Source organism: Sinohyriopsis cumingii, chromosome 16 (genome assembly GCF_028554795.1).
Source record: "Sinohyriopsis cumingii isolate HCF-2022 chromosome 16, ASM2855479v2, whole genome shotgun sequence".
NCBI lineage: Eukaryota > Metazoa > Mollusca > Bivalvia > Unionida > Unionidae > Sinohyriopsis > Sinohyriopsis cumingii.
The window spans coordinates 63,855,897-63,870,785 of NC_142976.1; the positions used below are offsets into that span (position 1 = coordinate 63,855,897).

At 36.0% G+C, this 14,889-nt stretch overlaps 1 protein-coding gene across 2 annotated transcripts; it reads left to right on the plus strand.

The window, feature by feature from the left end:
* Window positions 1-2,845: 2,845 nt before the first annotated feature.
* LOC149780586 (heat shock 70 kDa protein 12A-like) lies at window positions 2,846-13,735 on the plus strand. Of its 2 annotated transcripts, none has more exons than XM_089937703.1 (6): window positions 2,846-2,987; window positions 5,443-5,761; window positions 9,472-9,690; window positions 9,974-10,133; window positions 11,329-11,585; window positions 11,907-13,735. In XM_089937703.1, the coding sequence occupies exons 2-6, from the start codon at window positions 5,447-5,449 to the stop codon at window positions 12,711-12,713; spliced, it is 1,758 nt and encodes a 585-aa protein (XP_089793829.1). In that variant the 5' UTR covers window positions 2,846-2,987; window positions 5,443-5,446; the 3' UTR covers window positions 12,714-13,735. The 2 variants fall into 2 exon arrangements, with proteins under 2 accessions (XP_089793829.1, XP_089793831.1); XM_089937705.1 differs by having other exon boundaries at window positions 2,852-2,987; window positions 5,447-5,761.
* The last annotated feature ends 1,154 nt before the right edge of the window (window positions 13,736-14,889 follow it).

The window sequence follows — 14,889 nt, forward strand, 5'->3', positions numbered from 1 at the left end:
ATACACATATACATACCAGAAATAGTAGCGACAACAAAGAGGACGACAGCAACAAGACCAAAAAGTGTGCCACTTTGATTGGATAGGTTTAGTAAAGGGCAGGGGTGGCCAACTAGATGACACTTGGAACCGCATTACTGGAAGCAATATTGGAAAGAGCCATCCATATATTTTTGCAAACAATAAACGTGCGCGGCAGGCACAATCTTACAACAGGGTAACGTTCATATTTGTTTTCGCGCGAGTTATCTCACCTTCCTAGCAATGTTTTTGTATCATCTGTATGGTACAAATATGAAATAATCTTTTTTGAACGATATTCAGTGTTATTCAGCAAATTGTGATGTAATTAAAAAGTAAGAAAATAATAAAAATCCAGTTATTTTAGGTACGCCATAAGAGCACAGGCGTGTAAGAGCCCCATGCCAAGACCGGTCCTAGGATGTGTGGGGCCCAAGACAGCACGTGGGGCCCAAGACAGCAGGCGATGAGTACGGGGCCGCAAGCATAAAAACTGCATTGCGAGTTAGCGCGGGGCCCAAGGCGGTTGCCTCGTTGGCCTTGTCCTAAGGCCGGGCCTGCCGCATTCGGCTCTCAAGCCGCGCAAAGGGTCACCCCTGGTATAGTGTATGACGGTTCTGTCAGACTTGCCATATCATATTAACTGATTTTCTTTTAAATTTGTATATGATACGACTCAGTGTCTACGCGATGTACAGCGCTTCTTCTTCCTGCTACATCACGTCGCTTTACAAACAACGGCACACAATTGCACCATGTCAAATGCTATAATTAAGTGTTTCGGAAAGTCTTATAGCTCACGCAACTTTTAGCAAATCTTAAGAAAGTGTGGTAGGAACTTGCCTGCAATGTAATACTTTTTACATTTTATTAAATGGAGGTAAAATTTATTAGTATTCGAAAAACGTTCAACTTATGCATGTATTCGTAATTTAATGAGAAAGAAACGAATGAAACGAAATCTAAACAATAATAAAATGTAGACTAAAATACACTAGTATTTGACCTAATTAAATATCATCATTGACCTTAATCAATACCTTTCACAAAACTTTAGTTATTGCGTACACATCAGTTTACAGTTGCCACCCTTTATCATTCTTCAAATTTATAAATGATACAACCTTTGACAGCTATGAAGAGAATATTTGATATAAATAGCGACCCAAATAACATCTTTCCTTTTGTAACGTCTTCTACTTGTCTCTTCTTCCTCGATCATCTGCCGTTTCTTCCAGATCCGCAATGGTGCAGTCAATATCAATCATAAAGAGTTCATCCTTTAATTCCAACATTTTATACTCAAAACTCGTGCAAAACAATTGCTCTTTATTAAATCTTTCCTAGCTTATCAAATAAACTATTTAATTTTTCTCTCATCGGTGCTAAATCATGTATGCAGTCTGCTATTTTTAAAATTAAAAAACCCCGTTTCCAATACAGTTGAATGTTCTCCTTGTGTCCTTCCTCTGCATGTGTCATTGCAGGAGCTGTTCTTGCAACTTGTATTGTCTTGACTTTACCTATCATATTAGGATATTTGCTTTTAACATCCTGCGTTAGATTCCACATTTAATTTGTTGGGAGATGACAATTAGGCCTTTTCCTGTTTGAACAACCTAAAGACTAATCTAAAAAATGGTAAAAAGAGTATCTGAATTTATGGAAAATGAGATTATGGGCTACTATAACTAGTATTGGGCATGGAAATTCCTTGCCTACCTGAGTATGGTTTCTAAAATGACCTAGTTTGCAAGAGTTTATGGCAGACTTGATATAAGGAGTCGTAATGCATAATTGTGTATCACTTATCAGTCTCGGTAACACGTTTCTGAAACGAAATGCCGAAAATGCGATCAGCGTTGCTGTGAGAAGTTAAAGCAGAATGCTATCTTTTGAAAGTTATAATGAGTGAGTTAGGAATGTAACACCCTATACTACTTCTTTGCATGTGCCTATTTCTCAAGCTAATCGAGTGGAACTTTTTAAGCGTCGATGTGATGTGATTTTTATTTTTAACGTAGCTTTAACAATTTTTCAGTCATATTGCTACGATGTCTGCAATGTGGCAGTTATAGCACTGGTGCATCATGTCACAGACATGTAGCATGATGTCCCACCCAGTCACATTATCCTGACACCAGGCCGACCAGTCCTAACACTAACCTCTTAATGCTGAACGCCAAACGAGGCAGCTATTAGTACCATTTTTTAAGTCTCTGGTATGACTCGGACGGGGATCGAACCCACGACCTCCCGCATCCGAGGCGGACGCTCTAACCACTAGGCCACCTGAGCGGTTTTAAGCATCGAAGAAAATAAATAGCTAATACAGCCAAGTTGGTGTTCCTATTGAAAGTTACGAATTTGCGAAAATTTGGGGTACAATTATTTTCATACATAGCAAACCTCCCCTGATCTACTATCTATCTAATATATCCATCCATCCATATATGTATGTATGTATTTATTTATCTCCCCCGTCTCTCTCTCTCTCTCTCTCTCTCTCTCTCTCTCTCTCTCTCTCTATATATATATATATATATATATATATATATATATATATATATATATATATATATATATATGAAGCTAGATATCTAGCTGCTACATATCAACTTATTTTTCCATATTCACATTTGCACCCATCACTGCTATATGCTGAAATAGAAATCATGTTTTCATTCTCTCATCTGCTAAATATGTATACCTGGAATGCATGTGTGAGTGGTATCATAACGACGAGGATTAAACCTGCAGCTAGTCAGGTCCTATAGATAAACCCACAAGGTACTAACATTCTCGGGTCAATGGGCATGAATAATCAAGAAAGATAACTCGTGACCAACATGTCCTCTGGCCTGTGAGGTAAAAATTGCAAGGAAGTGAATTTTGTTTTGGTAATCTAAGGATTTAAGGACAAAAACAACTGTTGTGAACTGTTTCATCTCTGCTTTCATTATACGGTAAGTTTATCTTAAACTGACGATCCAACATTGTAAATTATTAACCAATAAAATTCATTATAATTTAGATATCTTTCATATGACCCGATAACGTGAAGGAGGAAGTAAATTAATGTAAACGGATAAGTAAAGAAAGTAGAAGGGTTGTTTTCAATTTGTAGTGTTTATTTTTTGCTTGACACTCGAAAATGTTACATGGGCGCATTTTGACTAAATATATTTACATAAGTTGCTAGTTTTTAATTTAAATGTGATATCAATGTTCTAATTCTCTCTCTCTCTCTCTCTCTCTCTCTCTCTCTCTCTCTCAACGTATGTCGGAGAAAAAAAAAACAAAGAACAGGTGTTTTTTGTTGCTTAAAAAAATGAAACGATCCATGTTATAAGGAAAGTAAAACAGGTTAGTGGCAATAGAGTGCTTACACAGTTACCATTCTTTTTATTTTAAAACTCGTCAATGAGGTGTAGTTATTATCAGGACAAAACGAAAGTAAATCTAAATTGAGAAATTATCCTATTCTTCTGTACGGTCTGCATTACGTTTAATGAAACGCTTAGTTCCAAATTTTCACTGTTTCTATAGTTGCTTCAAAGCCATGTTTTGAAGTAGATGCTCCGATCTGAAACATGTCGATAGACAGTACTTATTTGCTCCGATCTGAAACATTCGATTCGCAGTACTTATTTGATTTGAAAAGAAAAACGTTGTCGAGAGTGTTCTCAGGTGATCTGGTACGAGATTAGGTATGCCTATCACACTGATAAATTCATGTAATTAAACAAAATTGAGATTCTTTTACTCCAGAAAGTATATTCAAAATACCGGCTCAGTTTATTGCATCATATAGGCGTTTATTTCACCCCAGCGAGATATTGGGATTTTCTCCGTCCGTCCGTCTATCCGCAACTCTACGTTTTCCTAAACCGCTGTGTACAAGTTCACGAAATGTTATAAATAGTTTGTCACGTGATAACCATAGGCAAGATTGTTCAGTTTTTTTAATAAAAGGTTTTCTTTCTTTTTTTTGTGTGCCATTTTTCTGAAAAGGAGGCATTGGTGCAATATACAACAACTGCAATGAGAATGCCATTACTGAATATATGAATTTTTTAAACCAAATTTAACACCACAGTACACGCAGTCACAGCAGCATGGGTACACGTAATGTATTTAACGGGCTTTTCATACAGATCCCTGGGACACGGATTCCGCGGGAGGCTGGTATTTACAATAAGAAGTCATTGAATTAGCTTACTTATGCAGAGTCAAATATGCATTGTGCTTTATCCAAATTCACGATAATTATTTTCGAGAAATCAGAGGAATGTGTTCAAGTAGCAAACACTTTTGTTGGTATTGAAAAATTCCCTTACCGCAGTATATACATTTGTCTTCTTTGCATGAAAAATAAAAGGAAGAATTCGATATTGACAAAATGGATAATACTGGTGCACCGATAACTACAATAAAACAATGTTGATGCACCGATAAATACAGTAAAACGAGGAGTCGATTGCTTTAACCCAGAGGCGTAGCTATGATATTTTGCGCCCGGGGACGAACTATAAAATTGGCGCCCCAGCCCCCTCCCCGTTTAATCACATTTTTGAATATTACCCTTGTTTACTTATTATAATGTAACGTTGTAAGCCTCATTTTGGCGCTCCTGTACCTTGGCGCCCGGGGACATATGTACCCCCCTGCCCCCCCCCCCCCCAGCTACGCCTCTGCTTTAACCACCACTACTGTCACCACCATAATCTTGACACTTGAAAATTCACAGGGCAACGTAATTCCGGATGGGAGAATGCATTTAAGATAAGCATGTAATTTGGATACAGGACCAAAATGGTAATTTCTTGTGCATATGACATTTTAATTTTCTATGATTAGTTCCACGAAAGATTAGCTTTTGATGTACAACTTTTTGCTGTTATGAACTCCCTTTTTGACAAATTATGTTCAGTTTTTAAACCAAATTGATTCATTGGAGGCCGACCGTTACTATCAGCATTTTCCTTCAAAATGAGTATTTTAAAATTATTGAAATTAATTGATTTATCTCCATTGATTGATTGGTATTCCACGTCACATTGATACATTAAATTTTATACAGTAGAGAGATCTTTATTGTGTCATCCGTTTCAAACAGGTATTGTTTTGAAACGAATATAGAAGCAGCAGTTAATCATTTTTTAGGACAATATCCAGCCATTATATATGTCTTGTATATATATACATATGCTGGTGCCACGGCGAGTCTTTGGAAAAGTGCTTTTGCTCCCATTTCCTAGGCATGATATTGCCAATAATGTGCTTCAAGTGCCATTAAAGAAATCGCCTCTTTCCCCACAACAAAACAAGCAAACTTATAGAACTAGTTGAATTGAGCAAATACAAAATAAACATCGATAATGAAACGTATTGCATCTTTGTTCAATATCATTATGACAGAAAGATGTCTACACGAGGGGCAGACGCTTTGCTTGTGGTTGCCATCGACTTTGGGACGACATATTCAGGGTACGCGTTCCAATTCAAGCACGACTTCGCTCGCGACCCGACACAAATTTCTGCGCCCCAGGCATGGAATGGTGGGAAAAAGAATCTGATGTCATTGAAAACTCCAACAATTCTTCTGCTGAACGAAAATAAGGAAGTTGACAGTTTCGGATTCGAAGCCGAGGATAAATATTCGAATCTTTGCATGGATGGAACAAACGCGAAGTATTACTATTTCCGCCGATTTAAGATGAAACTGCAAGATGAAGAGGTATGTCTTTTTTTTGTAGGACTAATCAAGTAGGGTGGATTTTGGCGTTGGCCAGATGCACTTTTCAGATCAAGAATTAATTAATAAAACACACTTTTCTTCACTTATTCACTAAAGAAAATGGTCGGTTAGGAATAAAGATTCGTTAAGTCTACAAACTCCAAGCAACTAAAATGCCGCCACCCCACACCACGTCCACCACGTGTCAAGCATTTTGCTATATTAATCAGCAGGCGAAAACACTCTGCCATCCTTTAGTCGGAGAAATGACACTGGTCTATCATACTGAAGGTCATATAACAACATTAGTCGATCATACTCAAGGTCATAAAAACGACCAACACTTATTAATGATGAAATATCATGGTTACAGTGGTCCAATTAACATACAAGGAAACGGTGCTCAAGAAATAAACTTCCGTGTTACCTTAACATCGGAAAAAGTTATTGACATACCATTTCGCGAAAGTGTATCATGGATATAACATTCTTTTCTAAGGAATCGAATTTCCCAATGCGATAAATATTTATGATGCTGTTATTGTGTTAAAATAAATCTCTGTAAATGAAATTTTGATGAGACAATTAATTACAGTATATATACAGCGTTTTCATACATCAGAAAGGCACAATTATAGAACAATTTGCAAAATACAAGCTAAGTGCCCCTCCCCCCGACATAACTATACTTCCCCAACTAGCCAACTGTCCTCTTAGAAACATATAGTATGCCTGGATATAGGCATAAATGTATACACATATCTGAAAATCAACGAACAAATGCTTCTTTGTGTGTCGATTCTCAATACACAGGTACTAACCATGTACAGCCATAAAAAGGAAATGGACAAAAACACTTATGTTTAAAGACGCGATGTCATACCATCCTAAATACATACATATATTTCAAAATGTATGGATCGCTCCAGTGGCCTAATTGGTTAGAGCTTCCGCTTCGGATGCGGGAGGTCGCGAGTTTGAACCCCGACCGAGTCATACTAAAGACATAAAAAGGTAATAGCAGCTGCCTCGCTTGGATCTTGCTTTAAGAGGTTAGTGATAGGACTGGTCGGATTGGTGTCAGCCTAATGTGACTGGCTGGAACATGATGCTACATATCTGCGACATGATGCCCCCGTGCTAGACATCACTATAAACTACCACGCTAGATATAGTAGCGATATGACTGAAAAATTGTTAAAGCTACGTTAAAAATCCATATCACACATACACGCTATGTATGTATGTATGTATGTATGTATGTATGTATGTATGTATGTATGTATGTATTTCTGTCTGTCTGTCTGTCTGTCTGTCTGTATGTATGTATGTATGTATGTATGTATGTATGTATGTATGTATGTATCAAGAGTGCTCTAAAAACTCACTTATTTCGACTGTAAGAACAAACTTAAAGACCTAATAATGTTTCCTACCTTAAATATTCTCAGCATATGTTTTCTGATTTCATGGTGTTTGTTTTTGTAATCATATCATTATGTGTTTTTTATCTTATAGGTGTTGTCTAATGTTGTAAAGCGCTTAGAGCTTCTAAAGATTAGGCGCTATACAAAGTCATCATTATGTATGTATGTATGTATGTATGTATGTATGTATGTATGTATGTATGTATGTATGTATGTATATATGTACACATTAAATTTGTAAACTCATATTTTAAAATCAATTTTAATTCGTAAAGGAAACGTCGTAGATAATGTACTTATTCCATTTAGAGAAAGACTAGATTTGACAAAAGGTACAAAGGCTTTGATATACATGAACATCGATAAATTACACAGTAGAAAATTAATGCAAGCATTTCTTTTAATGTTCTCGTGATCGTTTTCTTCTTCAAAATGTCACTTCGTTTTGTTACGACTCTATGGTCTTAAACTAAGTAACAGAAATAAGTAATACCAACACATTTTGTCAACTTCAGTAAATAGTTTAATTCTTGAAGTTGTAAAATGAAAATTTAAGAGGAACTTAGATTACTATGAATTAAATCCAAAATAAATCATTCAAGTTCTATCACTACTCCAAAGGAACAGTGTTCCGATTGAAATCCAGGTTCTGAATGTGCTGATGTATCAATATCCTTGAATGTGCTGAGATGCCAACCGTCTTGAATTTATCACCAGGGCATTGTCCAGAATGTCTTTGAATGAATTCATGATAATCCCAACATTTTGCTTTAGTGAAGACAGTCATGTGAGCACTTCGTAATTCCAGAAAATATTTTTAATAAATGATTCATCTCAAATTAAATCTAAACAAATTATTAAATTGTTATGCATATTTGATTTAATTATATCTAATTTAATATATATTTATTTCAATTTAATTGTTTGTCATTTCTATTTTTTTTATTAATTTTTATTTTTCATTACATGATATTGTAATGTAAATTTATTCACTAGAGATGATACTTTTTTCCAGAAAATAGTTTGACCTTGACTGTTAGTTTATAAATACCAAGTGTTGATCTAAATCCTGACCTTGTTTCAGAATCTGTAGTAACCTTCGTAAACAAGTTATATTTTATTTTAAATTGATTGGTTTTCGTCAGGGTCACACTGGGGTTACGTGATCTATAACAGGTACTTGCTTTCTATAAGCTTTCAGAAGATGATCACGTGACCCCTTGTTTACATTTGGAATACGATTTAACGCAGGTTTTATAGAATAAATCTCACTAGAAGCAGGGCTGTTAAACTGTTAGTTGTATGTTGTGCTGTTTGGAGTTATTTCAAATTACTTGGTTTGGAGTTATTTTAAATTACTTGGATTCAAAAGGATTAATTCTGTTATTTTTCTGGAAAATACGTGTGCTCATGTAATATTGTGGAACAAGGACAGTTCTTTATAAAATGTTATTCAGCTATCAGATACCGGAGTGATAATTCTTGCTTCTACAAGGAACTGTAGTCTTCAACACTACAGATTGCAGCATACGTCATCGTCTTCCATCTTGGATTCTTCGTTGGGATTCGAACGTGAAATCAGTAGAACATTTTGTTATTAGGACTACTAAGATTTTATTCTTGGATTATTCTTGGATTATTTTTGGATTTGATTCTATAAAACCGTAAGGTCATATTTTTTCTCTCTCATTTTTACAGAATTTTTCCATTGAAATAAATTATTGTATTTTTTCAAAGCTTGTTTTTTTTTTTAAATAATCTTTCTTGTGTTACTGTTTATTCGAGCCTAAAAAAGGACATCAGAAAATACATGTACAGAAAGAACAGGAAATAGGAATAAGAATAATTGTATCATTTTCTCCTTACATATCTCCCCGACTCTATTACGACGCTCTGTCGCAAGTCATCAATGTGACTTGTTTCATAATACCTGACTTATGTCGATATACAACCCACCTGACCTATGTCGCAATACTCAACTCTCCACCATCCATCAGAAAATTACTCCAAACTTGTAAACAGATCCAGCATCAAGACAGCGTTTAAAACTAGCTGACACTCTATTTATAGCTCTATCTAAAAATATACAGTCATGGACCAAACTTCAAACACACAATACAAAAATGCACAACAATATCTCAAGGAGTTCCCTCAGCTAATCGGAGTTCTATGAAATGAACACTGTGCAAATAAAAGAGACATTTATCTCATATTAAAGAAATCGTCATCTACATCATGGCCTATGTGTATCTCATGTAAGATATTTCTCATTTGATATTTAAGGGGTTGAAGAAAACCTCTATGATAGAAGATGAAACGGGTAAGAAGATGGCCGCCATTGACGTGTTTTCCCTGTCAATAAGAAGCTTGAAAAATCACATGACCCAGATGTTAGAGAAGCAGGGAACAGGGGTCAAGGACACTGAGATCCATTGGGTGCTGACTGTTCCTGCAATCTGGAGTGATGCCGCCAAACAGTTCATGAGGGAGGCAGCGGAAAAGGTACCAAGGTTTTGACAGAATAACGTTTGAAAACTTACTCGCAAAAATGTCACAACGAGTCGTTCCACATGCGATACATTTATCATGATAATGTTTTTTCTTTATTTAGAGCGTCTTAATATATCTAATGCGTATTTTATTCTTTGCTGACAACTATGATAGTGTAGTAAAAACTTGAACTTATTCGCATATGCCTTTTGAGACGATTTCGATTCCCTAAAGTTCTTCATGATTGTCAGATATAAATATTTAGATGTCGCACCACCTTTCATTTTATAAACAGGCTGGGATTCCATCCAATCAACTATGCATAGCTCTGGAACCGGAAGCTGCATCAATGTTCTGCCAGTATCTTCCAGTTGACAAATTCTGCAGTCAAGTTGGAAGTGTACAGTTTTCTGCCTCACCTCCCGGGACCAAGTACATGGTAGTGGATCTTGGAGGTATGGTAACTATAATGACATCGAACCGGATGTTAATTATCTATGTTTTGCAGTGCTCAGTTTCCAAATGATTTCCTTTGTTTCTCCATCGCAAAACACGAACAAATTATATTTTTTAAACGTTTAACGATATATGTGATTGATGATGCGCACTTAAATGGATGTTTTTGTCTGAAGTTCAGTGCCATATATATTTTTGATATCGTCGAATCATAATGATGCGCTATCCGCTTTTTAACACTTGACATCTGTCAATCAAACATGTTCGAGGTATGTTGCATATTTAGCGAAAGCAGAACGCACATACATTTATTACCACTATTAATTACAGAATTAATTAACACAAGAAAGAGTTCGTATGTAATTAATAGTAACTTAAAATACGTGATACTATATATTTTGGAATATGTATGTTTCGTAAAGATCACTTTTCCAATACAAAAACGATAATCAAATTAAAAACGAGCTCAGATTTGGTGAATTCCGATAATGAAGAAGTACCAATTTACGTCTAAATTATAAAACAACCATAATACTTTTTTCATGGCTAGACCGCTCCGGTGGCCTAGTAGTTAGAGCGTCCGCCTCATGTACGGGAGGTCGTGGGTTCGATCCCCGGCCGAGTCATACCAAAGACTTACAAAAATGGTACTAACAGCTGCCTCGCTTGGCGCTCGGCATTAAGAGGTTAGTGTTAGGACTGGTCGGCCTGGTGTCAGGATAATGTGACTGGGTGGGCCATCATGCTACATGTCTGCGGCATGATGTCCCAGTACTAGACATCACTATAAACTGCCACATTGTAGACATCGTAGCGATATGACTGAAAAATTGTTAAAGCTACGTTAAAAATCCAAAAAACATCACATTTTTCATGGCTAACATTCTTCACTAGTCATTGGCGATTAGATATAAATCGATTAAATTGTAATTTTGCAAAGAACTGTAGGGAACTGTATAAAGACGATACCAAATCATGATAGGTACTTCTTATGTGCAGTATTTGGAGGGGAATAATTATAGCGGTATCCTGGTTGAAGATTAAACCCGTCCATTGTATGTGAATATGTCAGCATATCATCAGATGCTTTAATTTTTTTGCGCCGTTTTCATATCTGCTAATACAGTCAAAATTAAATCCTCACCTTATACAAGTACAATACAGTATTTGCATTTGCATTCGTATATATCTAAGGTGGCACTGCGGATATGACAATTCATGAGAAACTTCAGGGAGGGGGCCTAAAGGAGGTATGCAAAGCCAGCGGTGGTCCTTGGGGAGGGACAGCGGTGGACATGACCTTTCTTCAACTTTTGGTCAGTATAGTAAGCGGCCCCGTGATGCACAAATTCATGAAAACACAGGTGTACGATTACCTTGATCTGTTCAGAGAATTTGAGTCGGCCAAGAGGAATCTCAGTCTGGAAACAAAGGACAAGATAAATCTAAAGGTACCGTGATATTATTATTTTTGAAAGTAAATAATACTATGGGAACATTTTAGATGTTTATTTAAGATTTGAAATAGCAAATATTTTTACTTGTACTTAGAGCTCAGTCATAAATGGATTACATTACTTGTATATATGTTATAAAAAGAAATATATTTTAAAAAAACAAACAACAAAAAAATCTCTTCAAGACGAGCAAGTTTGAATTCTATATTAGAAAATTTAGAATATGAGGAAGAATGATGTGAATAGCTTAATAAATGTACTGGTTAGATAATTACCAGGAAAATATAAAATATTTCTATATATGTATTATTCAAGTTCCCGGCGTCCTTGAATGAAATATGTCGAGAGATGACTAGCAATGACTTCAAAACCTGCGTGACCGAATCCGTTCATAGTTCCAATGTGACCATAATGAGAGACAAAATGCGAATTCATCCGGATCTGATGCGGAGTTTGTTCCGAAAAGTAACCGATAACATCATCCGCCATGTTAAGTCCATGCTGTCACAAGGCGCAGGAAGGGAGGTCACTCTAATCTTAATGGTGGGCGGTTTTTCTGAGTCTCCTTTCGTTCAAGATGTGATGCGTGGGGAATTTCATAACAAGAATGGATTAAAGGTGATTATCCCGAAAGATGCCGGTCTCTCGGTTATGAATGGAGCCGTAATATTTGGTCGGAAACCGGAAACGATACAATCTAGGGTATTGCGTTACACGTACGGCGTAGAAATATTTCCGACCTTTGAGGACGGAAAACATCCAGAGAGCAAGAAAGTCATAGTCAATGGAATAGCCAGATGTATGGGTGTTTTCAGCCCTTTTATCACAATGGATACAGCAGTTGAAAGAGGCCATAAAGTAATAGAAGCGTATAATACTACTTCTGAGTTCCAAAGAGAAGTCAATCTTGCAGTGTACACGTCAAAAGAAAAGGAACCCAAATTTATTACAGACCCCGGATGTAAGTTTCTTGGCGAACTGAATATCATCATACCGAATCCAACCAAGGAGGAGCGTATTTTGGGGGCTGCATTTATATTTGGTGACACAGAGATTAGTGTCTTGGCGATGGAAGAAGACAGTGAAATTCCTTTTGTAACGGCTTTCAAGATGACTGAGTGACATTAGAAACAAAGGCTGAACATATTCTACTCGTACATGTGTAAAACAAATGTCCTTTGGACTCGAACATCATTACAATGATGTCCATTAGTAACTGAAGACCATACTATATCTGCACCAGTGCACATATATGTACACACACAGTTAACGTAATCGATCTATTCGCTTTGTTATATAATATCCTTTCCAGCATCGGTGAAATACTTATAGCCCAAATTGTAAACCAAGCAAACTTATACATCGTCAGCTATAAAAGACTGCTAGCCGTATGAACGCAGAGATTATAAAAAGTAAAGAAACTGCCATATTTATGTAACTGATATTACAAAAAGACACTTTCTGAAAGAAAAAAAGATGTCATCGTTGCTTCCAGAACAATGTCCGAGTTGCGCGTTGGAGGTCGATGATAAATATGCAAGTGTTGACGTGATGGATTGAATCTGCGTTTAAAGGGTAGAACAATTTTTTTAAACAAAATATTTGTCCAAAAACAACCAGACTACATGTTCTAGTTTCACAACAAAATCATCTGGTTGTCCAATTATAAATTCGCAGTCACAATTCCAAATTAATATGACTCATCAACAGCAAATCGAATTTTATCCTCAAGTGATTAATCAATCTATTCATTTCATTTGTCAGTAAACGAGATCGAAAATCGACAATTTAATCAGCTCCTATAGTTTAAATATTATGATTTATAAATGTTAATTATAATTTGCCTTGCATATACTTAACATTTCTCATCTAATGTTTTATATTAAATCTTTCTCTGCATGGTGTAAGAATTTAGAATTATTTATATATTCACTTGTTTTAAATATAATGAATATATAATTTTTTTGTGCCATTATTTTTCCTTTTAATAAAATTTTCATTTTATTTTATTTGCGATATGATTTATGATGGAGTTCATTGTTTTTAGGCTGGATATGCCATAATTTAGTTGTTTGAAAAGTTCAACAAACTTCGAGGTCTTTTTAATGGAGACTGCAATGTGAAAATTAAACTAATTAATTAATTATCTTCTTCGTATTAATATGATCGAAATTAGACTGTCTTAATAAGGCAAATATTCTTTTAGAGCCTGTCGTCATTGTATTTACCATTGATCTACACGGAACTGAGGAGCTACTGGTTTTAAACACACGCGAGTCTAAGTTTTTGCCAACAGGCCCCCCTCCCCAAAAAAAAGTAGAACGAGTATTATTCCTGTTAAATTACAAAATTTGTCGTTGTATAACAAGTGATATATAAGTTGAAAAACCTACATTTGTGAATAATGGCGTGTCGCGTACCTGCAATATTAGAACTACTCGATTCAAAGTACACGTGTATAAACAGTACATCTTACATTTGATACAGGTGCCGAAAACTTGTTCATCTTTCTTTTTATGGACGATTCCGTGGCTTGTTGAGATATATATTTACAGAATTCTGCAGTATACTAAGATAATATAGGACGAGTAAGTGTAAATAATAAATGGGGTTTACATCAGATTTACATTATGTTCAGTACTCAAATACATATCATGTACTTACTGATGACCAGTTAATAATCAATACTGTCTTGTCTAAATAGTAATACAACTGGATATGATTGCCCTCGAAGTTACTGGGGCAGAAATAAGGTCTAAAAAGTCTAGGGGCTGGTTATATTATCCAGGCAAAACACATGTATTGTGCGGAACCATGGCATTACTGTAACAGACTGGAAGACAGGAAGCAACCTCTACGTTTGCAGAGTTTCTGTGCAAGCAAAATACAAATTTCACCAGGTAGGTTGTTGTTGTTGTTGTAGGGTTTAACGCCCTTTTCAGCACACGATAGGCTATACATGGCGACCAGTATTAATGGTGGAGGAAGAACCCGGGAAAACCCCCAGAAAGAACCACCGACCCACGAGAAGCTACTGGCAAGCTTTCTCACATACTCACAATTTCTGAATCCGAGACTCACCAGGTAGGAGAGACATAAATGTCGGTATGTGTGTGTTTGTGTGTGTGTGTGTGTGTGTGTGTGTGTGTGTGTGAGAGAGAGAGAGAGAGATGCACTAGAGTGTAATCTTTCGCTAGCGTCAGTTTCAAAATTTGAGTGGTAGATTTTTTTTTAAAGATCAAAGCACTTATAGATCCTTTTCTCTTAAAATGTTTCGATTTAGGTTATTTTGTTAGAC